The sequence below is a fragment of the Nannospalax galili genome, unplaced genomic scaffold, assembly GCF_000622305.1.
Source record: "Nannospalax galili isolate Female #2095 unplaced genomic scaffold, S.galili_v1.0 scaffold781, whole genome shotgun sequence".
Taxonomy (NCBI): domain Eukaryota; kingdom Metazoa; phylum Chordata; class Mammalia; order Rodentia; family Spalacidae; genus Nannospalax; species Nannospalax galili.
Genome location: NW_008346898.1, coordinates 698,112 through 725,100, shown reverse-complemented (window position 1 = coordinate 725,100; position 26,989 = coordinate 698,112). Strand labels below are relative to the sequence as shown.

The 26,989-nt window shown below is 39.9% G+C and overlaps 1 protein-coding gene across 10 annotated transcripts in view; it reads right to left on the bottom strand.

Annotated features, from left to right (window-relative positions):
• The window catches only part of Helz (helicase with zinc finger), a 190,728-nt gene that overhangs the window by 119,252 nt on the left and 44,487 nt on the right, over positions 1 to 26,989 (bottom strand). For all 10 annotated transcript variants that reach the window (XM_029568373.1, XM_029568371.1, XM_029568370.1 and 7 more), the window contains 7 exons: positions 23,560 to 23,684; positions 20,544 to 20,600; positions 14,177 to 14,228; positions 12,914 to 12,989; positions 9,577 to 9,775; positions 9,041 to 9,148; positions 7,500 to 7,797 (listed from right to left, as the gene is read on the bottom strand). In XM_029568373.1, the coding sequence (XP_029424233.1) occupies positions 7,500 to 7,797; positions 9,041 to 9,148; positions 9,577 to 9,775; positions 12,914 to 12,989; positions 14,177 to 14,228; positions 20,544 to 20,600; positions 23,560 to 23,684 (915 nt within the window). The remainder of the gene's footprint in view (positions 1 to 7,499; positions 7,798 to 9,040; positions 9,149 to 9,576; positions 9,776 to 12,913; positions 12,990 to 14,176; positions 14,229 to 20,543; positions 20,601 to 23,559; positions 23,685 to 26,989) is intronic.

The window sequence follows — 26,989 nt, the reverse complement described above, 5'->3', positions numbered from 1 at the left end:
AAATAAAAATAATAAATAAAATTTTTAAAAAATAAAATTCTTTAAAAGTGTCTTGAGCAAGTAACATGATTTAAGATAATTTTCAAATGATATGAAATTTTATCCCCTTTACTTGTGTTTGAAAGGGTCTCATTATGCAGCCCAGGCTGGCCTGGAACTCTCCTGCCTTTACCTCCCAAGAACTGGGATTACAAGTATGAGTCACGGTACCAGGCATTGTTGCTGACTGTATAGGGGAGAGAAAAGCTGGGCAGCAGAAAGAAGGCACTTGAAAAAACCAAAGTGTGCTCACGACAGAAAGTCAAATGTGTAAGTGACCAGTGTCTGCTAAGGAAATGCTTTACTAAGCCACCTATCTCTCCTCCTTCATGTATACCTGAGTCAAACCTGAACCTCTTACTTATGGGTTTTTGTTTGCTTGTACTTTTTTTTAAATTTTCTTTTTCGTTTTTCTGTTTTCCTTTCTTTCTTTCTTTTTTTTTTAAATCACATGTGTGTGTACACGCACACATGTGCATGTATACTATATGGATATGTATGCCCACAGAGGCCTGAATTGAGAATCAAATCCCCTGGAGCTGAAGTTACAGATAGTTGTGAGCTGCCTGGTGTGGGTGCTAGGACCCAAATCCAGGTTGTCTGGAAGAACAGAAAGCACTCTTAAGTGTTGAGCCATCTCTCTAGCTGCAGGTTGTTTTTTAAGGCAGGATCTCACTCTATAGGTCAGGCTGGCCTGGAACTCATAGTAATCCCCCATCTCAGCCTCTCAAGGGCTAGGACTATGGGTATGAGCTGCCACATCTGGCTCCATTCCTCTTACAAAGAAACTTTTAAACTATGTCATTGACCTACCTAACTTACACTGCTATGGTACTTAACAGCCATAAGTTCTTGAGAGTCCCTCATAAAACAGAAGAGGGAAGGGAGGTAAACCCCCACCCCCATCCCCAGTGAAGACACCACATGCACCCACTCTAACAAGTTTGGTTCAGTCATCCCCAGCTGCAGCTCCTGAACGTGCTAACATCAAACCAGATATAGGCACGACTCAGGGCAGCCAAGTCAGTTCATACATGCCATGTACCTTCCCTCAACCTACACGAGGCTAAAACAAAACACACTCTGACAAGAATGAAAGTGAACAAGCATGGATCAATTACTAACGAGCTCTTATAACATAATCTTCAATCAAACCTCACAGAAATTACAAATCTATGGAATGTGGGACTGTAAGATGCAGCAAGCAGACAGAAGCTATAAATGCATTTAAGAGAAATCCTATAATTAGACTATACCTAGAGAGTTTGGGATGTAGCTAAGTAGTAGAGCACTGGCCTATCACAGGTGAGACCCAGGGCTGGATTCTCAGTACTGCCAAAAAACAAACAAATAGAATATACCTAATATTTTGAGGATAACACCCGGAAGGACTGTAGATCTCCAAAGCAGCCAACTCGAGGCTGGAATAGCTAACTAGTCTGAAACAAGAAATATTTCTCAACATCCTTAGCTTTTCTGGTGCTGAGACTAGCAGCTTGCTCACATTTCAACCACAAAGCTATAATACACGATCCAAAAGTATGCTTTGCTCTGAAATAAGTAAAGCAGCCAATTTCAACACCATCTTTACTGGAGCCTGGAAAATGGACAGTAAGAAAGTAAAAGAAGAGGGAGAATCTAGGATGACACATAGGCACTCAGTAAATGGAATTTATTAAAACTAGCCATATTTATCTAAAAGTTACCAATAGTGAGGTGGAATGTTTCCTAATTCCAAAGTCAGATACCACACTCTTCCCTGGAAGATGTTTTGGTCTCTGGCTTCACTGTTCACATTAATAATAAGACACAAGCTCAGAGTAATCCCAAACTGCCTCTTCTGCTCCATTTCAACAGCGTTCCTGCCCCACGCTGCTACCTGGGAGCAAGGTGAGGACTTCTTGGCTCCTCAGGCTACAGATCCCTGCTTGCTCTCTCCTAAAGAGGCTAACAAAAAGCTGAAACACACTATGTACGTGTAAGAATTGTCAAACAACAATCTAATCAAAAAGTTAATAAAAAAAAGTCTTCAATAAAGATTCACACAAAATGAGTAAATAAACACACAAATTGAGACAGCAGGACAGCAAGAGCAACAACTTTCTCACATACGTTTATTCATTTACACTGATGTCTACTGATGAACTGTTCTTAAAAAAATCTCTTTTTCTAATGCTTTGCTGATCACATAATGTTATATGAATAAAAGATACACGTCTTTAAGTTACCATCAACTTTGGCAGCTACGAATAATTTTTAGGTTGGACTAAGTTTTATATTGCTAACATGTCTCAATAAACTCAAACCACAGAATGTGAATCATACTTTCAGATTAAAATGCAAGAGTAGGGGCTGGAGAGATGGCTCAGCGATTAATAGTACTGGCTGCTCTTGCAGAGGACCTGGGTTCAATTCGCAGCACCCACATGGCGGCTACAAACCATCCTTAACTCCAGTTCCAGGGGAATCCAAAGCCCTCCTCTGAGCTCCGTGGTATTCATTGCATGACACAGGTGCACTCACATACATGCAGACAATACACTCATACACATAAAATAAAAATAGTAAAATAAAATGCAAAGGTAAATTTAAACATGTTGCTTTTGGATATTCAAAACACAATTCCAAATCAGTATCTCCAAGCTGAAACTTTCTTTCAATTGACATTGTGGTATAAAGAACACAATGCAGGGGCTAGAGATGGCTCAGCGTTTAAAAACACTGATTGTTCTTGCAGAAGACCTGGGTTCGAATCCCAGCACCCACATGGCAGCTAACAGCTGTCCATAACTCCAATTCCAGGGGATCCAACAGCCTCTTCTGTCCTCCGCAAGCATTGCACGACTTACCAACATGCAGGCAATACACACATACATATAAAATAAAAATATTTTTAAAAATAGAATACAGCCAGGCATGGTGGCACACGCCTTTAATCCCAGCACTCAGGAGGCAGGGGCAGGTGGATCTCTGTGAGTTCAAGGCCAGCCTGGTCTACATAGTGAGTTCCAGGACAGCTGGGGCTACAGGGAGACCTTGTCTCAAAAAGACCAAAAAAGAAAAAACAAAACAATACAGTTTTCTAAGGGGAAAACTCACTAACTTCCTTCCTTGTAGATTCCTTTGCCACTTTTTTTGGGGGGTGGGGGAGGGTTGAGGCAGGGTCTCCCTGTAGCCCCAGGTGACCTGGAACTCACTATGTAGAGCAGGCTGGCCTCCATTTCACAGACATCCGCCTGCCTCTGCCTTCTGAGTGCTGGGACTACAGGCACCTGCTACCATAACCAGGCACCACAGATTCTTTAGTCACATCCCCAAGTTCAGTTCAAAAACAACGTTTAATACATAGAGCCTTTTTCTGAAACTTAATCTCACCAACAAGGAAAAAAAGTGAAGAGAAAACAAAAGTTAAAATTACAGTCCTTTCTTGAACAGTTTGCAGGATTACCATATAACAATTAGAGGAAAAAAATTTGTTTGTGGCCCTTAAACAGAAAGGCTTTGGATGCTGTAGATATAATAACGTTGTTTTAAAAAAGTCTAAGGAGGTTTTTTTTTTTTTTTTAAGTTCAATCTTGAACAATGAATTAGGAAAATGCCATATTCCATATAACTTGATGGGGGGTCTCACTGAGTCATACACTAACAAACTGAAGTGCCAAGATCACAGAGAGCCTTTGCTCCCTGAGAGGCTCTGCCACCCTGACCCTCAGTACTTCTTACTGCAGATGTTGCCATTTTCAGTGGAATGTAATTTTTAAAAAATCAAGCTAACAGATGGCCCAGGATGTTGAAATATGTAACTTTATGGAAGAGAAGCTCACATTTCCAGTATCATGTATATATCAAACTACAGAGTCGTCACAAACATATATGTATGTGTGTGTATATAATACACACATATATTATACATGTACATGTGTATATATATGACACATATATGTCTGTGTGTGTTATAAAGAGGGATGCCAGGCATGGTGGTGCATGCCTTTAATCCCAGCACTTGGGAGGCAGAGGATGGCAGATCTCTCTGTAGTTCGAGTCCAGCCTGATCTACATTGCAAATTCCAGGCCAGGTAGGGCTATATAGTGAGACCCTGTCACAAAAAAACAGAAAGATTTTTTAAAAAAATAAAGAGGAAGATGGCTAAACGTGGTGGTGTTTAATCCCACTCTGGAGGCAGAGGAAGGCAGATCTCTGTGAGTCTGAGGCCAGCCTTATCTACACAGTGAGTTCCAAGACCAGCTAGAGCTACAGAGTGAGACCCTGTCTTTAAAAAAGGGGAGGAGGGGGTATCTTTGCCTGCATTAAGTACCTCTACTGTCCTTGCATAAAATATAAAATGAGTTGCACTTGTAAGCTGATGTGTCAGAAACGTGAGAAGACTACCTCTTCCAGCTGCCAGGCTCTCTGGTAACCTCTTCACCTCCTATGTTGCATTTTCATCACACGAACTGCAGCTTCCATGACCTGGAGTCTTTATCTGGTTTTGTTGTTGGTAGTGGCAGCAGTTGATTGGTATGTGTGTATGTGTGGTGTCCCTGTGTGCCCACACGTGTATTCCAGTGTGCAGGCCTGTGGATGTACATGTGGAGGATAGAGGTTGGCATCCAGCGCCTTCCTCTATGACTCTCCACCTGGTTTCTTCATTCAAGGTCTCTCACTGAACCTGGAACTTGCTGTTTCAGCTAGGCTAGGCAATCAGAAAGCTCTTGGAAAGAGCTTTTCTAATTCCATCATCACTATGGTTATAGGCACACACCACTCACTCAGAATTTACATGTGTGCTGAAGATCCTAACTCAGGTCCTGTGCTTGTACAGCTAGCATTTTACACACTGTGCCATCTTCCCAGTTCTGTGAGCATCCCCAACAAAGACTCCTTTTAACAATAACATAAAGGCTCCCTTCTCTTTTATACTTATTCCATTCTGTGTATAAGCCAAAAATTATCTTAATCATTCTTACCATAAAGATAGCAATTCTTTGTTAAAAATTTATTTATTTATGGGGGTGGGGACACACACATGCCACAACACATGTGTGCAGATCAAAGGACAATTGGCAGGCATCAATTCTACCATCTGAGTCTTGGTAATCAAACTCAAGTGGTCAGGCTTAATAGCAAAGTGCCTTTATCTACTGAGCTACCTCACCAGCCTGATCATTCTTTTAAATGCCTATTACGAACCAGTTACCTACCAGTCAGGCTTATTTCTAGTCTTCACATCATCTGAGGCAGACAAACTAGCTGTATTTTACATGTTTCCCCATCAAGCTCAGATATGTTAAGAACTCTACCCACAGCCACAGAGATAAGCAGAAAATTGGAATCCAGATCCAGCTCCACTCCTGTTCTTGTCCTAGAAATACAACACAATCTGAGGCAGAAGAAGTTAAGCATTCTTGCTTCTCTAGCCCATGCCAATGCCCTGAAACCCTTTAATACTGTATTTTCTCATCATCGTCTGCTCAAGTAGCAACATTGCCTTTTACTTTTTAGGGGTTTTTTGAGACAGGGTCTCCCTGTAGCCCCAGCCGGCCTGGATTCCCTATGGAGGCCACGCTGGCCTCGAACTCACAGAGATCTGCCTGCCTCTGCCTCCTAGCATGTGCCACCACGCCCGGCACCCTTTACTTTTTTAACTGCAGGCATTTAGCTTTTTATTAACTAGTTTGGATTTTAAAATTTACAAAATTATTCTTATGGGAAAACAAATTATGAGTTATAAATCAGTATTCTGAAAGCAAACTTTTTTTTTTCCTGTCTCCCTGTAGCACCAGCTGGCCTGGAACTCACTATGTAGACCAGGATGGCCTCGAACTCACAGAGATCCGTCTACCTCTGCCTCCCAATAGTTGGGATTAAAGGTATGCACTACCACGCCAGCCATTCTTTTTTTTTCTACAAATTTTTAAGATAAAGCCCATCTAAAAACCATGAAGTATACTTTGTTCTTTTACAATTTAAACTGTCTTATAATTTCAAAAGCATAGTTCCGCATTCAATGTCTGAGAGCACCCCAGTCCTACAGAAGTAGGAAGACTACAGCAGGAAAGGAAGAGCCAGTTCATTAATGTTTCTGAAGAGCAAAGCTATCTGGGAACAGTCACACTGGCGGGCTTACACACTGCCAGGGCTGATTTCTCACCACAACACAGGACGGAAACTCTACAACACCTAAAATGTTTGTCAAACCCTATACTTTTATTTTATCAACTGATAATGTTTATTTTGCTACAGAAATAAACATACTCTGCTCCTACTGAGAGAATGACAAAATTACATACAACCAAATAAAACAGGTAAAAGGGATCAAAGTAAGTGTGAAATAAGGGTAAAATGAAGTCTAGGTAATACTAGCACACATACAAGAAGGTATTGACTAACTGCAAAATCTGGATACCAATGTTACGGTAATGAAGGCCAAGTGTGATGGCACACACCTCTAACCCCAGCACTGGGAAGGTGGAGGCAGAACTGTGAATTCAAGCAGCCCAGGCTACACAATAAGACCCTGTCCCGGAAAAATAAATGAATAAATAAATAAATCCTTTAGCCTCACCTTGCAGGAAATAAAGAGAAAGACAGAACAATTCCACCTGCTCACAATGTCCAAATAATAAAATCCTAGCATCTGCTCATGAAAAGAACAGCTTTTCTAGATTATGAATGGGCACTGTGGTACACAGGGAAAAGCCTCCACAATGTGGTTAGTTCCAGTCAACACAATAGCAAGTTTCATACAGCTTGCTACATGAAGTGTTATTAAAGAAATCTGTAAGCATTTGTTAAATAAAATAAAGCACCTATAATCCAACCAAGACCCAAAGAAGTAAGGGACAACATGCCCTTCCCCTTGTCACTAACATGACAGTGCACAAGTTAGCAGTAGCATGCAGGTGCTTCCTGCTGAAGCCAGGACCTCTTTCCAAAGTCACAGAGCAGATGCTCTTAGAGATGGACAGCCTGGTCTCCTTAACACTAGTGAAGGCACAGCAGACTTAAGGCTGATAATGAGGGCTTTTCATTCACAGATAATGTACTAACAACAGTAAGTTAACTGGATAGTCAGTCAGGAAGGCTAGACATAAACACGGGAGGGATATATGTAATTAACCTTAGAAAGACAGTCTAGTAAACAAACAAATACTAAAAGGTTCTGCTGTGCTAAAATCATCTTATGTTAACATGAAATTGATAGACAAAAAAAAAAAAATAATAAACTATTTACATGGGTGAGTTAGTGGGCCTCAAAGCAAGATTTGCCTGATGGCTGAATGAAGAGATCAGGGCACAACACGACCCATTTTATGGCCATTACACACTAACTGAGTTGATTAACCTGGGATTTTTTTTCCTTATCATTCCCTCCCTGTCCAGAGAATATGAAGGGTCCATACATATCTTCTAATGTTCCCTGTTAATACATGATATGGGAAAGAAGTCTAAATATTACCTTCTGTAGAAGCCGCATCAATCATTACTCTTTGCATGAGTACTGGCTCCAATCCAAAGTCGAAAACTATGGTTTGGCGAAAAGTTCCAAATATTTCTGTGTTAAATGCTATCCCGACTTTATACACGTAATGATCTAATCCATTTTGGGCCATCTTTCCTCCTATCCATTCTTGACAGTTTTCAGGGACTTCTTGTGATACCTGGGTAGTACTATCTCCGGCAGATATTGCAATGATACTAAAATGAGGACGATGAGCATCGTAAAGCAATGCTACACGATACAGCATTCTTGCAGGCTACAAGGAAGTTAAAATAATGCATTGAGTACATGGGGGGTGAAAATCCAGTTGTACCTGGGCTCTTCAATGAAATATTTCCATAAGGAACTGTTACTTTCCCATGCTTCTAAGATATCATGTTATATTACAAATTGTGCTCATTAATCCATAAGAAAACAAAAGTCAGAATGGCCTACAAAAAATTTGCTAAAATGCTCTGTTTATGCTTTACCACCAGCCTCCCTGGACCTTCTGTAGTGTATTCATCTTCCCCTGTGGCAAAACCGACCACCTTGGATCAACCTCCAACTTTGCCTACAGAGTCTCAAGTAGGAAGCCTTTGCAAGACAGTTACCTCTGGATTGGGCACAAGGCTGAAGCTACACACTCTTAGACCTTTCCATCTCGAGATACAGATGGTGCTGTGAAGAAACACCACCAAAAAGAGCACAAAACGTCCCAACTGAACAAATTCCCTGAAATTTTTGGCTCTGCTCCAATCTTAAACTGTGACATCATATTGTAGGATGAGAAGCACAGCAGAAAATGTCACATACTGAAAACTCTCTCTAGGGCTGGGATGAAGCTCAGTCATGGGGCACTTGCCTAGTATGCGCAAGGCCCAGCGTTCAATCCCCAGAAGCACAAAAAATAAAGTAAAATAAAAAGAAACACTATTACAGAATTAAACCAAATATAAAAACAAGTTTAAAAATCTTAGAACTGCCAAATTAAGCAATTCAATTAGCAGTTAACTATAAACTATAAACCTCTTCCTACGTTCCAAGTTTGGAAGGCAATACAACAATACAAGCCAGATTTCATTTTTCTTTTTTTTTTTTTTTTAATTCCCTAAAGAGTTTTTTTGGTCTTTTTGAGACAGGGTCTCCCTGTAGCCCCAGTTGTCCTGGAACTCACTATGTAGACCAGGCTGGCCTTGAACTCACAGAGATCCGCCTGCCTCTGCCTCCCAAGTGCTGGGATTAAAGGCGTGCGCCACCACGCCCAGCTCATGCCAGATTTCTTGACCAGGTAATTTAGAAAGCATATTAAACATGTACAAAAATCTTATTTCAAAGTGGAAAAAAATTCATTTTTAATGACTGAAATACAGAAATCCACTTTAGCACATTACAGAGCCTATATAAAATGTACTTGGATTAAAACATTTTCAGTATGCTCTTAACAAATGCTTAAAGGCCCAATAAGCTTCAAGAAATTGAACAAAACTGATGTTGTTTAATTAGCACAAGATTCATACCTTACAGGTGAGAGCAAAGGTCCAGGTCTGGTGGGATTTTTTGGTGTTGACAGTGACTGACAGGTCAGGGCTGTGCTCAACCTTGATTCCCTCTATGCGTTCGCTAAGCTGAAAGCCAAGAGCAATTCCTCTTAGGGTCTGACTGTAGAAAGCACAAGTAAAAACTAGCACAGTAACCAAAGACAGACACAGAACTCCTTGCCAAGCAGGATATAGTACATGTTAGTGCCAGTGATTTTTAACAAGAACAATATAAAATGAGAGAAGAAAATTAACAATGGCCAGAAACTGAGGAGCAAAACACCCCTGAAAGGTCATTACTCTAAGAGGTGCAGATCTCCAGACACATATTCATTTCTGCCCTTTATTTTAACAAATGGGCCAGCTTCTGTAACTACAAAACACTTTATCAAGAACAAATTTTTATAGATTAAAGAAATAAATCAAAACATAAGACAGGAAAAAGTAAAAATACAACCAAGTTTATTGTTTAAGGGAAACAAACAAACAAAAAACCATATGGTTTATTTCCTCACCACTTTCTCAGGCGACAGTGAATTCATCCACTTTTCTATCAAGGTCTCCATGTAGCTGCCTGAGAGCTGTTTGCTCTCACTTTGTTGTTTGAGTTTTATCAGCCGGGAGGCATACCTTTTCTGCCACTCTGCTAGTTCTTCCTGGGAATGTGCTGAAGTACACTGGGCACCATACCTACAGATTCCTTGCTCTAAAAATCTAGGTGGAACAGGAGAGACTGTTGTATCATACACTTTGTTCAATCATTTAAAGATAAGCTTCTTCTACCTACCCTCTACCTCAACACCAAACACAAAACATCTTCTGAAAGGCCACACGCATCACACTGTCAGACACAATAAGGAGAAGAGGTTGACAGCACATGAAAACACTCATGATGATCAAAACATCACCCACCTACCACCCAATGTGCATTGACTTCATGCTTTGGAACATGGCGATCTTAAAGCACAACATATTCAAGACCCTTCTGCCCAAAGTCGTTGAAAACATGCTTCTTTTGTGACAGGACTCTATTAACAGACAACTCCTCTTAGAGCAGACTCTTCATAAAGCAACACTGACATCCAGTGGCTTAGCTGTTCACACTCAGGTATGCCCTGCTTCACAAAATGATATGAATTCTAGAAAATGTTCCACATACTAAGAATTTCACTTTGAAAAAATATACTATTCAACTATCATTTTTAAAGTACGTCATATTTTAATGATCTTTTAAAAACTTTTTAATTTTTAGTTTATGTGTATGACTATTTTGCCTGCATAATATAAGTGCCCCACATGCATGCTTAGTGCCTAAGGAGCCAGAAGAGGGCACCAGATCCCCTGGAGCTGGAGTTGTAGACAGTTATTAGTTACCTGTGGGTGCTGGGAACCCAACCCAGGCCCTCTGCAACAGTAGCCAGTGCTCTCAACCACTGAGCCATCTTTCTCCACGCTCCTAAAATACCTTTTATTATTTTTATCTTCTTATCTTTTTGAGATAGGGTCTCCCTGTAGCCCCAGCTGACCTGGAACTCACTACATAGACCAGGCTGGCCTTGAACTCACAGAAATCCACCTGCCTCTGCTTCCCAAGTGCTGGGATTAAAGGCATGCACCACCATACTCGGCTTTAAACTACCATTTTAACATTTCTACCTTCCCCCTTCAAATGTAATGCTTTTACTCTTTTCTATATTCTACATTTTAAAAAGTGTTGGCTGTCGGGTGTGGTGGCGCATGCCTGTAGTCCCAGCACTTGGGAGGCAGAGGAAGGCAGATCTCTGTGAGTTCAAGGCCAAACTGCTCTACATAGTGAGTTCCAGGACAGCTGGGGCTAGGCTACAGGGAGACCCTGCTTCAAAAAAAAAAAAAAAAAAAAAAAGTGTTGGCTAATATTAAGCTTCAAATAAAGTTAAAAATAAAGATTTATAGTTAAGTCACAAATTCATACAACAGTTATATTCAATTTTTCAAAGGGGAAAATACATTTCAAGGACATAGAGCAATGCCTACCAAATAAACTGTAGTATATATTCCAATAAAGCTAGACGATTGTGAGTGTTCTTATAAATGTTTAAGTTGAGACTAACTTAGTCCCTACAAAATATACACACCCCCAAACATATCTGATAATAGGTACAACTGTGCATCAAACCAAAACAAAATCGTGCATGTATGTGAGTGCAATGCCACTCAGTCAGAAGAGGGCTTTGGATTCCCCTGGAACTGGAGTTAAGGACAATTCGTAGCCGCCATGTGGGTGCTGGGAATCAAACCCCGGTCCTCTGCAAGAGCAGTCAGTGTTCTTAACTGCTAAGCCATCTCTCCAGCCCCCCAAAATCATTGTTTTTTTTAATCAAAGAAACCTCAGCCAATAATTTGGTGGTGAAAAACAGGAAAAAAAAAATGGCTTTGATTGTGAATTAAAAAAATACTTTTAAATACCACACAAAATTATGGTAAAAGCAGATCTTAGGTCAGTGAAAACATTTAAAAATAGATAAAAGATCTTCTGGGAGAAAAAATTAAAATTAGGGGATGGAGAGCACTGACTGCTTTTGCAGAGGACCCAGGTTCGATTCCCAGCATCCACATCATGGCTAATAACTGTAACTCCAGTTCCAGGGCATCCAATGCCTTCTTCTGACCTCTGCAGGCATTGCATGACATGGGTGCACTTGCATACATGAAGACAGAACCCTAATACACATTAATTAGTTAATGAAATTTTTTAAAAAATATAAATTAAACTACATATAGCAAGAAAGACACAGACAGATAATGTATCATAGAAAATTTCCAACTGGAAAACATATGAACAGTTGAAATTACAGAATGAACACAGCACAGTATAAATCACACTCAGCTGAGCGCCTCTAAAGCTTCCAGTGCAATGAAGAACTTAACTTGAACTCAAAGTAATGCTACTTATTAAACCCTCATTTGCTTCAGAAGATACATCCAAAATGGTGTGTTTGCATGCCTTTTAAATACAAGGTGTCTTTATGAGACAAAAATTTGTCTTTCTTTGCATTTTTAACTTATTTCCCTAAAAAAAGTCTATTCTCATCAGGACTATAATTCTTGGATTTCTATTTCATAAGACTATGTTCTCCAATAACTCGATGCCAGTAGGATTCGCAATGCTTACTATTGTTTCCTTATTTCTGCTACAAAATCATATCTACGTCTTGACTATTCCGTCACCAAAGCTGCAAATCAAGTTCCTTTCATTATCAAAAGCAATCTAGAGTAGGGAGAATTTGTCTGAAATCCCACCAGTTAGTTATTTCAGTCTTCTGAAAGGAACTTAAAAGCTCACATTTTAAATGACTTTAGTATACTTTCTACATTAATACACAATTATTTAATTCTGAAAGGTTAGCACTTCAAATATAAATTACTCATAAATTCCACACAGAAGGATTACATGATGATATTTTTCAGGAAATGTATTAAAATAATTTAGTATGACTGTATTTTATGCTCTATTTCAATTCATAGGAAGCAATTTCAACTCCAATTACTGTATCTAAGTAAACTGTACACTAACAAGAGAGCAGCACTTAAGTTCAGCCGTGGAGTGCAACTGGCATCATGAAGACTTCTGGATATTAAATCACTGCTGTTTAATATTAAACAAAGTCTCCTGGATTTGACTTTTATTAGTTAATGGCAATGACTATTACAGCTTCTGTTTAAAATGAAAAATAAACCATTTTACTTGATCATTACACATTTTTGTCCTTCACATATCTTTTGAATTTAAATTACTACTTTTCAAAAAGTGAAGGAAAATTATCTATCCTTTCAACAAAGACATGTAATTGTTTAAAAAAAATTTCACATTACCTTTTACACAAAGTATATTCCTCGCTGCTTGTGATTCCCCTAGGTGGTGGGCGGAAATGCCAACCATTACAAGACCCTAGAGAGTAATCAGGATATAATCTTATCATTTGAGGCTACCCATTAGTCTAATATTATAATGTATAAGAAATATATCATCCCTCCACACTCATCATCCTAGATGATGTCAAGAAGACACGAGGTAGTCACCTCTACCAATCAAATAAGTTAATCGACTGACTACATGAAACACAGAACTTACTGAAGAGCCAGTCACCTAGCAGTTAAATCAAGTTGGTGGCCCCGACTCTGGCAAGTGGTGGGCTTCTTCCTAGTGCAATATCTTCTCAAAGGGAGAGGTCAGTATACATGTTGTTCCTTTATAAAAATGTTTTATTTTCATTTATTCTTATATGTATGAGTGTATTGCCTGTATGTATGTAAGTGCACTTGTGGGTATAGCATCCACAGAGGCCAAAAGAGGGGGCTGGATCCCCTGGAACTGGAGTTATGAAAGGTGCTAGGATGTGGGTGCTGGGAACTGACCCTGGGTCCTCTGCAAGAGCAGCCAGTGAGCTCTCCAGCCCTGCTTGTCATTTCTTAAGTATGGAATACACTTCTCTGAGGAATTCCTTCAGGAATGAAAAAAAATGATTGCATCCTAGGAGGGAATCTTCTATACAAATCCCACCACTGCATATTGACTGAAAAGTTCCACATTATCTTCCACATCCCTTAAGATTTGTTTGACACTTATCACTGTATAACATTTTGTAACTGAAATAAAGTTCAGTTAAATATATAGAATATATATATGTATATTTATATACATATATACGTATATGTGTTATATGTATTTCTGAATACAGTGAGTACTGGCTTAATTCAAAGAGGTTCCAGATAGATGAGGGTTCAAATAAGCCAAAGAAAATAAGGCTTAAGAGAGAAAAGGCTAAGTATCCACCTTCCATTTTCACAAGTTGTGAAAATGATGTCACCCCACTCCAACATCCCACATCCTCAACTTTGCCAGGTTGAGCTTAAAGCTGTGCTTCATCCATTACTAGCTGCACAACCTGGGGGAAACTATTAAACTTTAGTAAACATTCATTTTAACACTATTACAAAGATGGAGATGACCCCTAAGAAATTGGCATACTAAATTTCTATATCGTTCCTACATTTCCACTCACAGGTACTGCATGCAGAAGTCAATACAAAAAGCAAAGCCCAGAATCAGAGAATCTGTCAAAATTTGGTACTTACCCTCATCCAAGTCTTCCGTACGATATCCAGAGAGGACACTACTCGCTGCTGTCTATAATTGTTCAAATGAAAGATGTGTAAAACAAATACGAAATACTAGCTGGTGGTGACTTGAATTTGGACATTTCCAATATTAAGAATAAAGGAAGAATCTGAATATTTGGAATTCTTTAATAACAATATTCTGCAACTCAGATTTTTTGCCCTTTATATTAAACTATAATAGCATGGAAATGAAGTACTCACAGGCCCTCTTCAAGAAACCTGACAGAGATACCCTCCCCGCCCTCCCTACAATGTCAAAACAACCTGTTAGCAGAAGAAAAGAAAACTCTGAACCCCACTGCATGCTCCCTGGAGAACAATCACACTGCCAAGGGAGGTGCCTTTTCTCCTGCAGATAACAAGGCATCACAATTTAGGGCCTAGGAACACTTCCTTGTCAAGTCTCCTCAATCTGGGATGACCCTTTCTTCTACAATGGCCTGCAGTCTGGGGTTCAATCTCTCCATCTTCCTCAGATAAATACCCCATGTGGTTCTAACTTTACCTTAACTCCACACTCGATTTTCCCCAAGCACCAAACATCACTTCCCTATGGACTCTACAGCACTTTACGCAGTTGGTCTCTACTGACTATGTTCAGATTTGTGAGTGACACTCTACAACTGCTTTCTGCATTCCCATACTCCCTGAGTAGCTTGCACATGGGAGACAAATGATCACCTAAGTACTATAAACACAGTATGTCCAAAACAAAATTCATCAACTACACCCTAAACTGAATTTCTTCCACTGTTCTTTATCTCAAGAGAATGGATTCTTAGCCCAAAGACAGGCACACTGAAAGCTTTTTTGTTTTTAAACAATTTCCTACTATATTTTATTTCGTATGTGTTAAGTGTAAGAGGACAACTTGTGGGAGGCAGATCTCCATGTAGTTCCTGGGGATTGAACTCAGGTTCCTCAGGCTTGGCAACAAATGCTTTTACCTGATGAGCCATCTTGCCAGCCCCAGGCAGAAATCTGTTTTGTTTTGTTTTGTTTTGAGACAGAGTCTCACTATGTAGCCATAGCCAGCCTAGAACTCGCTAAGTGTAGACCAACCTGGCCTCAAACACACAGAGATTCACCTGCCTCTGTTTCCAAGTGCTGGGATTAAAGGTGTGTGCCACCATGGCTCGCCTCCCAGGCTAAAATCTTAAAAGTCATCCTGATTCTTCTATACTGAGCATTCTCCATAGCTTGCCCAAGCAGAGCTGGAACATCTCTCCTATCTGTCTCCTACTCTCTCCCACTGCATCTGTTGTGTCACTTATCTCATCTCTTCCTGAACCAATTGCCAGTATCGCCTCTTCCAAAGAGCCTCTGTGCCTTTACTTAGCTGTCCCTACTGTAACACTCCTGACTCCAAAGCTTCTCTGCAATGTTAAGTACTCCTCTTCCTGCTTGCAGTTCCACCATTGTACTTTCTGATCATGACCTGCCCATCTCCAACTGGCTCACCAGATTTCAGGCATAGGTCAGTCTACTGGAGTTCAGAAGGAAAGTATACTAAGGTGAAATTTGCAATGCCTTGTACACAAGAAAGAATGGCGGCAATGGTAACTGAGTATACCTGAAATAATGCTTGTCACCCTCATTTCCATGTGGCTGATAAGCTGGATGGGGCTGGATCCAAATTACTATATACTATTTCTACAGGAAAGTCCCTGTCACTATCAAGCCACTTAGTAGTGAGTTTTAAAAGCAACCCATTTTCTGGTAAAATGAAACATTGAATATAAGAACATATAAATGAATCGGGGGTAATTATTCATGGTACAGGCATTCTATGTTTCATAAAAGATTCATCAAAAGATCACTTTGAAGTCTATAAGCAAGGTCTACATGCCAAAGTCCCACATAATCCCTTAAAATATGATTATACTTTTCATAGACTTGTGAAACATAAATGCTAAGCATTCAGTCCAAGTATGAAAATTTCCAAGCACAGTTTTTTCAAATGTTACCAAAATAGCAGGCAAGATGCCATTGTAATCTAGCACTTGGGTGGCTGAGGTAGTAGGATCACAAGTTTCAGACCAATTTGGGCTATACAGTAAGACCCTGTCACACAAAAACTTATTAAAATTAATTTATCAAATTTACTATACAAAAAGAGGAAGAATAAAGCTAAATATGTAACTGTCGGAAGAGACCAAGGCACGCTCACAAGTCAGCAGCAGAGATGATATGCAAACAGACAGACAACATTTCCATCAAGTTGCAGGTCTCCAAGTAGTATAAGTGGAGGAGAGGCAAAGCCTCTAAGGAGAGTTGAGGTGAGCCACTCAGACAGCCTGAGAACTGGCAATGCTAGCATGTTCCAAGGTACCATGTTTGTTTTTATGCATGGGTCCCACCACAGCAAGGCAAATCCACCAGTTTATAATATTCAGTCATTACTGAAAGCTTCAGGGAAGGCAGTCAAAGATTACATTGCCAGACTTCTTATGATTACAAGGATTTATTTACTGTGTGTGTGCACATGTGTGTGCATGTGGAGGCCTGAACTCAGGTGATCATGAGGTGGCAAGTGCCTTACTGCTGACCACCTCCCAGTCCTGGTTTCGGGCTTTTTGGGGTTTGTTTGTTTGTTTGTTTTGTCTTTTTTGAGACAGGGTCTCCCTGTAGACCCAGCTGGCCTTGAAATCATTATGTAGACCAGACTGGCCTTGAACTCACAGAGATCCGCCTGCCTCTGTCTCCTGAATGCTAGGAAAATAAGGTCTCACTATGTGGCCCAAGTTAGCCTATAGCTTACTGTTTAGCCTAGGCTGAACTCAAACTGATCATCCTCCTATGTCAGGCTCCTGAAAGCTGGGATCACAGGTTGTACCACCAAGCCTGGCTTCTATTGGACATCTTATAAACTTACAACCAAATCTATTAATTGCACATTCAGATTTTACTAAAGAATATTAACTGTTTTTATGAGTCAGGCCTTAGTTCTCTGTCTTTATTCTTACCCAGTTTAGTCCAAACTCTAAAGAACAAATAATTGTTACTTTCAAATGTGTCATGTTTAGCTATTACTAGATAAAGCTTTTAAAATAATATCATCACACTAACCAAAAAGAGTATTACTATGCTCACATAAAAAAGAAACTACAGGGGCTAAAGAGATGGCTCAGTAGTTAAGAGCACTTACTGCTCTTCCAGAGGACCCAGGTTCTGTTTCCAGCACCTACATGATGGCTAACAGCCATTCTTAAGTCCATCCAAAGGATTCAACACCCTCTTCTGGCCTCCATGGGCACTGCATGCACATGGTGCACTTATATACATATAGACAAAACACATACACATAAAGCTCATAATTCAGTTAGTGATAAAATGAACAAAGACAAAAATATTTTTAAAATATAAGCTCACTTTAGATTATGTTCTTAACGTTTTTTGTCTTGTTTTGGTTTTTTTGTCCTTTTGAGACAGGGTCTCCTTATAGCCACAGCTGGCCTAGAACTCGCTATGTAGACCAGGGTGGCCTCGAACTTACAGAGATCCGCCTGCCTCTGCCTCCCGAGTGCTGGGACTAAAGGTGTGCACCACCATGCCTGGCTTTAACGTCTCAATTTTTAAGATATTTATTATTTTTATTTTATGTGTATGAGTGCATTGACTGCATGTATATAAGTGCACCCATGTCCTGCAATGCCCACAGGGGCTACAAAAGGACACTGAATTCCCCTGGAACTGGAGTTAGTACAGTTGTTAGCTGCTATGTGGGTGCTGGGACCAAACCCAGGTACTCTGCAAAAGCAGCCAGTGCTCTTAACCGCTGAGCCATCTCTCCAGCCCTAAGTCTCAATTTTACTTGTTTTATTTTTTTACTTCTTAGAAATAAAAGGACTACACAAATGCAAGAATGGAATTGGCTTTGAAGTTAGTGAGAGCTTACTAAATCTTGGTTCACTCACAATAAAATAAGACAAAGCATTTTCTTTTGTTTTTTAAATATTTTATTATTTTTATGTGTATGAGTGTATTGCCCACATGTACGTGAGTGCACCCTTATCTTGCAATGCTGTGGAAATCAGAAGAGGGCTTTGGATTCTCCTGGAATTGGAGTTAAGGACTGTTCATACTGCCATGTGGGTGCTGGGAATTGAACCCAGGTCTTCTGCAAGAGCAGTCAGTGCTCTTAACGGCTTAGCCATCTCTCCAGTCCCTAAAGCAGCATTTTTTAAGATTTTATTTTTATTTATATATATTTGTGTGTCTGTATGAGTGTACATGCCCACAGAGGCCAGAAGAGGGTATCAAATCCCCTGGAGCTGATAGTTACAGGCAGTTGTAAGCCTCCCAGTGTGTGTGCTGGGAACCAAACTCTGTCCTCTGCAAGAGCAACAAGCACTCAACCTCTGAGCTCTCCAGCCCGGAAAATGAAAATTTTCAAAAGTGTCTGATAGTAGCAAAACAGTCTCTTTATCAAGCTTGTATAACCTGTACCTGTCTTCTTTGCTGACTGTTGGTATGAGCTGGGAAATGCTAATTGCTTTAGAATGGGGAGAGAATCCAGAGAAGGTGAAGGATGCCTGGGTATCCTGTATCTTCTCCCCATCTAGAGTACCTTCTGTCTCAATCTTTTCTCAACCCTCAGCTCTTGTGGCTTAACTGTCTCAGTCCATAGTTGCCAGGCCCACTGATTTTTCTAGCTGAGAAGCTTATCCGCTGCCCTAATGAACTGTGCAATGGCTGGTCAGTTAACTTACTTGTTGTCTTTCTCCTCCCCCAGACTTTAACTTCCAAAATGACAAGGACTAAGGGTGTCTTTTCCCCAGCAGCAAGCTCAGTACCTAGCATATAGTAGATGCTCAATTCTTGAAAGAAAAAAACATTCCAAATCAATCATGTTACATGGAATCCTGTTTATGATAAAAGCTGACAAAATGGCTCTTTGGAAAATATAGTATCTAGGGGCTGCAGAGATGGCTCAGTGGTTAAGAGCACTGACTGCTCTTGCAGAGGACCCAGGTTCAATTCCCAGCACCCACATGACACCTAAAACGATCCACAACTCCAGTTCTAGGGGATCTGACACCACCTTCTGTCCTCCATGGGCAATACACTCATACACATAAAATAAAAATAATAAAGAAAAAAGAAGACGATACAATATCTAGTGCTGAAAAGATGGTTTAGGGGGTAAAAAGCACTTGCCACACAAACCTAATGACCTGAGTTTGAGGCCCAAAACCCACAGTGGAAGGAGAGTACTAACTGCTGCAAGTTGTCCTCTAACCTCCACATTCACACTCTGGCATACACACACCCACACTCACACACAACAACATACAATACACACACACACACACACACACACAGAGATAATAGTTTTCAAAAATAAATAAGTAACATATGGTATCAAAATAAAAATATTTCATAAGCCTAGATGAGGAATAAAAATTTGAAACTTAGAAAGATATATCTTGACATGCCACTGTTGTCCCTGGCCTACTATGTGTCTTCCAAGTCCCTCCCTAGAGCACATTTTGTTCACCACTTACCTTGATACATATCATTTCCAATTACTAAACCTATGGCCTAAAAGAAAAGTATTTACAGTCACAAGTTTCCTTGCTGCTTACAGAGATACCAATGACTTGAGGAATATCCTGTTCTGTTTTTTAGTGTCACAGTTATTAGCTGCCAAAAATAATAAAAAATTAAAATTTCACAAATATCATTCCCATTTGGGGGCCAGATATAATAAGAATTATAGGGATGGGATCTGGAGGGATGACTCAGTGGATAAAGTGCTTCGCCATGCAAAGTTCAGATCCCCAGAACCCTCATGAAAGCTGGGCAGGGTGGTGGCCCACCTGTAATCCCAGAAGTCAGGAAGCAGAGACAGGGGATGCTGGGGTAAGCAGGCTAGCTAGACCAGCCTGAATCTGTGAACTCCAGGTTCCTCACGAGACCTTGCCTCAATAAATAGAAAACAATCGAGGAAAACAACCGACATCAACCCCAAGCCTTCACATGTGTATACATACACACATGCGTGCATGCACATGCGCACACACACGTACATCCACACCCATGCACTCACATGTAAATATGCATATTCACACACATGAACCACACACACATAATGCTTGCAAAAAAAGAAAAGAATTACAGGAGCCGAACCAAAGTCCTGGGATACAGATGAGAGGTGAGAAGGAGCCGTGCTCTGAGGTTACAGGGAACATCGCACTATCCCCCTTTGCCACCTTACATTATTAGCTGATGCCACCACACTGTTCTAAATGCTAACAAAGAGTGCCCACCAGCCACACTGGGTTTGAGTCTCTTGAAGAGATCCCTGAGAAAGACTCACCTCTGTTTCTGTGAGAAGTGTTTTCAGTCTTGTCAAATCTTTTGTTACCATCCCATTCTGCAAGAATGAAATGACAAAAGAAAAACGATCAGTATATTGATTCTTTACTATCACAGTTTAGCTCAGTTCCTCAGAAGTTACTGAAGTTTAGCCAAAACAGCAATGTTATCCTCCTCCTTCCACCACAACAGTAAGAAGGCCGTACAGCTCTGGGAAAACTTAAAAGGTTAACAGGAGAAAGAATTCAGTGCCTTTTCTGGTGAGCAAAAACACTGTATTTACCTAATGGAAGAGTGTAAAATTAATTCAGTAAAATGTCTACAACAGGGATCACTGTAGACCAAAACATGACAAATGCAAACCTACTCCCCTTGGATTAGTGGCTTTATACATGAAAAATGGTTACCCCACTCAGAGATTCCGCAAACAGTTAAAGTGCTTTAAAGATGGCTCACAGCCAGGTGTGGTAGCACACACCTTTAATCCCAGCACTCAGGAGGCAGAGGTAGGCGAGTTGCTGTAAGATACAGGCAGCCTGGTCTACATAGCAAGTTCCAGGCCAGCTGAGGAAACTACAATAAAAACAAAACACGCCACAGCTCATTAAGTTTTAAATATTCAAATTCCAGAAAATTTGAGATTTGAAAGCAAGTTACTTTTTGCTAGTTTTAAATTTTAAAATGTAACAGATGAAAAGGTAAAATATTAACTTATATAAAAAAAACCTTTAAGGTTAGCAATAACCTGTTAGCCATGGTACTTGAGAGCTTAGGGAGGACCCCAAGTTTGAGGCTAGCCTGTGCTATACAGAAAGAGCTCTTGTCTCAAAAAGCAACATTTTTCGTCTTGCTAGGCATGATGGCTCACAACATAATGCTAGCACTCAGGAAGGAAATTTGCCACAAGTTCAGGCCAATCAGGGTTACATAGTGAGTTACAGAGCAGCCAGGACTAAAAAATAATACCCTGTCTCAAAGAAACAAAACTAGAAAACAAAAATAAATAAATCTCTACATTTCTTTAGATTTAAATAGCCATAAAACTTGGCTATGTTCACATTTGTGAATCTGGCGGAATCAGAGACACTGCCAAACTAAAAAAGCAATTTACTGCACAGTAATTCCTTAGAAAATGACTAAATTACCCTAGGGTGAGTCCATATATTACACTTAACAGCATGCTAACTACTTTCCTAATTTCTCTATTTTCACCAGCTGTGCTCTGGATTGTCAAATGCTCTACCAATTTGGAAGAATAAGTTACAAAGAATTCACACTGCTTAGTAAAGTAGACATATACTTTCTTGCTTTTTCTGTTTTCATTATGATGCCTGAAAAATATCAAGAAACTGTAATACCAACTGGTGAAAAAGCTAGTTTTTCTCTTTGAATTTCTATAGATTATCAACTCTATAAAATTCAAAAAAGTAGCACTTCAACTTTAACCCCCCCAAAAAATAAAAGAAAAAGTCTAAAATATATGCTGTATTTTAAAAATTACCTTAGTCCCACCAAATTAGATATGGATATTAACTTACACATATACCTTTATCAGACAGAGAACCAATTATCAAAGTATAAACATTTATAAAAATTTTATATATAAAAATAAATAGCTGAAGAGCCCTAGCTGGGCATGGGAGTATACTGCTATATTCTCAGCAACAGGATTGTGAATTCAAAGTTAGTCTGGGCTACATAGTGATATCCAATCTCAAAAGATCGAAAATTAAGAAGCCAGTCACAGTGGTTCACAACTAATCTCAACATTCCACAGACTGAACCAGGAAGACTGTCCTGAGTTTGAGACCTAGTCTCCAAACAACAACAAAAAGAACCCTATAAGAAAGTTGTATATCCAATGAATATTCTAAAATCCAAAGACAGTTTCAGACTCTGTTAAATTATACCTTTAAAGAAAATCATTTGGGCTGGGTGTGATGGTGCATGCCTTGATCCCAGCACTTGAGAGGCAGAGGCAGGCCAATCCCTGTGAGTTCAAGGCCAGCCTGGTCTACATATGGTGAGTTCCAGGACAGCTGGGGCTACAGGGAGACCCTGTCTCAAAAAGACAAAAAAAGAAAAGAAAATCATTTGGTATGATTAAACCTATGATTATATATGTTAACATGAATTTTCTTTTAATTTTTTAAACTTTTTATTTATTTATTTATTTAATGTGTTTGAGTGTTATGCCAGCATGTAAGTGCACCCATGTCATGCAATGCCTTTGGAAGCCAGAAGATGGTGTCAAATCCCCTGGAGTTACAGATGGTTGTTAGCCATTGTGTGGGTGCCAGGATTCAAACCTGGGTCTTCTGCAAGAACAACCAGTATTCTTTTTTTTTTTTTTCCTTTTTGAGACAGGATCTCCCTGTAGCCCCAGCAGGCCTTGAACTCACTATGTAGACCAGGCTGGCCTTGAATTCACAGAGATCCACTTGTCTCTGCCTCTGCCTCCCAAGTGCTAGGACTACAGGCGTGTGCCACCACAGCTGGCCTAACAACCAGTACTCTTAACTGGTAGGCTATCTCTCCAGCCCCCTCAATTTTATAAAAAGAAAATCCTTAAGTTACCTTATAGCTTAGAACTTAGTATCTGTGATTATGTTTTGGTTTTTTTGTTGTTATTGAAACAAGGTCTCCCTACAGCTCCAGTTGGCCTGGAACTCACTATGTACACCAGGCTGACTTCTTTCTCAGAGATCCGCCTGTCTCTGCATTCCCAGTGTTGTGATTAAAGGCATGTACCACCACACCCAGCAAGTATCTGTGACTTTATATAGCAAATTACAAGGATCTAGTCAATTAAATGTCAGTGAACTAAAAGGAAATTAGCATCCCAAAACATTTGTGAACTTTCATTTCTGACAGAACACACTTGCTCTTAGCCAAAAGGCCATGAGGGATTCAGACAGGAAGAGCTAAGAAGGAAAACACATACTTTGTCCCTCAATATACCCAATGAGCCAAATGTGACCATCTTCAGGCATTCAAACCCAAGCTCATCAACGTACCAGGGACTCTCCCGACAGCGACTTGGCCAGGATGGAGGACACAGGCTGGAGCTTCCCTGTCAGCTGCATGCAGCACAGCACTGCCCGGAAGGCACCCTCTCCCTCAGCCATTCCTTCCCCCAGCACTGCCATGGAAGAACAGGTCATTAGTCACAGGACGCTCAACCACATTTTTCTTGACTAAGACAGTAACACATTACAAGCATGGCTTTTTTTTTTTTATCTTTTTTGTTTATTTGTTTTTGTGTTTTTGAGACTGGGTCTCCCTGTAGCCACAGCTGGCCTGGAATCACTATAGAGACCAGACTGGCCTCAAACTCAGAGATCCACCTGCCTCTGCTTCCTGAGTGCTGGGATTAAAGGCATGCACACAGCGTACAAGCATGGCTTTTTATAACGCTAGAATAACTTCAAATACAAGAAGAAAGTGGCAGGATTTCTGTTCTAAGCCATGCATGGACAAGAAGAAACGTGGCAATGAACACAGGAACTACACAACCTCCAGTCAGTTAGCGTCCAATCACGCCCATGAATACTCTTAAAGTTCTCTAGTGTGCTGCTGGACAGAAGAACTCCTCACAATCTGTAGCACAGAACATAACTTATGTTCCTAAGCATCAACTGTTCACTTCAAAATTGCAAGTATAAAGGATCTTGAACAGTCCCCACACAAAGAATTGATAAATGTTTAAGGTAATACACCAATTACCCTGATATGATCATTACATGCTATATACATGTCTTGAAATACCACATACATAGTTAAAATTATGTCAATTAAAGAGGAAAAAAAAGTGATTAATTTTTTTTAAGGCTCTACCAGGGAATGGTGGCACACACCTATTGTCCCAGTTATTCAAGAGGCTGAGGCAGGAGGATAACTTAAGCCATTCAGTTCCAGCCAAGGCACCATAATGAGACTGCGTGGGTAAAAAGCGTTTGTTGCTCAATCTTGGTGACCAGAGTTTAATCTCTGGATCCCACAGTAGAAGGAAAATACCAACTCCCAAAACTTGACCTCTGGCCTCCACAAGAGCCATGGCATACACTAACCTTCTCTCACACACACATTATACATACACGTAATAATAATAACAAAAAATAATTTTTAAGTAGGATCTTTTAAAAAACAAACTGTTTAATCTATGATTTCAAACTAAATGAGAGCTTAGTGGTAGTGTACGCTTTTAATCCCAGCACTCAAGAGACAGAGGCAGAGGTGATCTCTGAGATTGAGGCCAGCCTGGTCAAGTTCCAGGCCAGCTGGAGCTATTAGGATAGCTGGAGCTATCTCAAAAAATAAAAACAAATCAACAACAACAAAAAACCCTTCAAATTTATTAGCTGTCCAGACCCATACCATTAAAATGTGTAAGGGAAACTGCAAATCTCAGGTTGGGGGTGTAGCTCAGCTGACAGAGCATTTGTCTAGCATTCATGAGGCCATGGGTTCAATCCCCAGTATCTCATACACCAGGGTGATGCATGCTCTAATCCTAGCACTCTGCAGATGGTGGCAGGAGGATCGGGAGTGCAAGGTCATTCTTACTTAAATAGTGAGTTACAGGTTAGGAGGGGGGCTGTAGGGTATTGGAGGTAGACTATGAATCTCAATACTGGATATTCCTAAGAAATTAAATATTATCATTTATTAGGGGCTGGAGAGATGGCTCAGAAGTTAAGGGAACTGTCTTGCAAAGGTCCCAGGTTTGGTTTTCAGCATCCACACAGCAGCTAATAAACTGATCTTAACTCCAGTTCCAAGGAACCTGATGCCCTCTTCTGGCCTCCATGGGCACTACACACACACAGTGCACTTAAAAACATGCAGGCAAAACACTCACACACATAAAATAACTTAAAATTCACTTAAAAATCCGTATTCCTTGGCAAGAAAATAATTTGTTACTAGAAAATATTCTGAAATTGAACTTTGTTTCAAGTTATTTCCAAGTTAATGTTCCTTTAAGTGTCAGTATAGTACTATACTCTATAGACTGTGAACTTGTTCACATGTTTATTTTGGTAGTAGTGAATACGTCCTCTCATGATAGTGTTAAGGTTTTTCTAAATCACACAACATTATAACACAAATAAAACCTACATAAAAGTTTACCATAATCTCATCAATTAAACAGTTTTCATTATTCATACTCTTGTCCAATTTCTATCAATATTTACATAATTTTACAAGATTATAACTGATATAAACATGAAAGTTTCCCTCTCAGCAAATTAAACACTTTTCATGTCAGTGTTTCTATTTATCATACCACTGGCTACGTAACATTCCAACAAGTAAACATATCAGTTTATTTAGTCATTCCTTTGGTCCAAAAACACTTCAATTTTTAACTTTTAAAACTAACACTCTGCTAAGTATGGTGGTATATAGCTACAATCCCAGCACCTGGAAGGCGGGAGCAGAAGGATCACAAGTTCAAATCCAGCCTGGGTACAAAGCAAAATCCTGTCTCAAAAAAAAAAAAAAAATCAATGCAAGGCTAGGCATGATGATGCTATTGGGAGGCAGAGAAAGGTGGATCTCTGTGAGTTCAATGCCAATATGGTCTACACAGCAAGTTCCAGGCCAACCAAGTCTATATACTGTCTCAAAAAAAAACTGCAGTGCATGTTTTTCATGAATATATCCTTTAAGGACTCAGTTAACAAAATTGAAATTTGTAATATCACTGTATTTAAGAAAGCTCAGGTTAGGCCAACCCATTATTTGACTATATCCATGTTACAGACTGTGATAGAATAATTCTGTTAAGAAAATATCTTCTATAAGTTAGGTAAGAGTGTCTGAGCATCTTACAAAACTCTAGGGCAAGTAGACAAGGTGGCACACACCTTTAATCCCAGCACTCAGGCAGGCAGATCTCTTTGAGTTCAAGGCCAGCCTGGTCTACATAGCAAGTTCCAGGACAGTGGGACTACATGGAGACCCTGTCTCAAAAAGACACACACACACACACACACACACACACAAATCCAGTGAAATAAGGCAAATAAAATGCTTGGAAGAAAATGACAGTGTTCCAGAGGTCTGGATTGCTTCAATCAGCTAAGCCTTCTCCTCCCTTGTAACTCTGGTCAGTAATGGTCTCATCGGCTGTGTCTAAACTAGCTGTGTAACTGTGTGAGTATCTATGTATCAGTTCTCTGTTTCAGTTAAGTATTCCATCTGTGAAACTGTCCCCTGCTAAAACTGTTAAATCAGCATTCAAATTTCCTAATGAAATAGCCTATTTACTCTTTAGTAACTGGGATATTAAGAAATCACCAGCTAAGGCTGTCCTCTGACAAGCTCACACACATAAACAAATGCTTTTTAAAAAAAAGAAAAACTTGCTAGGTATGGTGGTGCATGCCTTGAATCCCAGCACTTGGGAGGCAGAGGCAGGTGGATCTCTGTGAGTTCAAG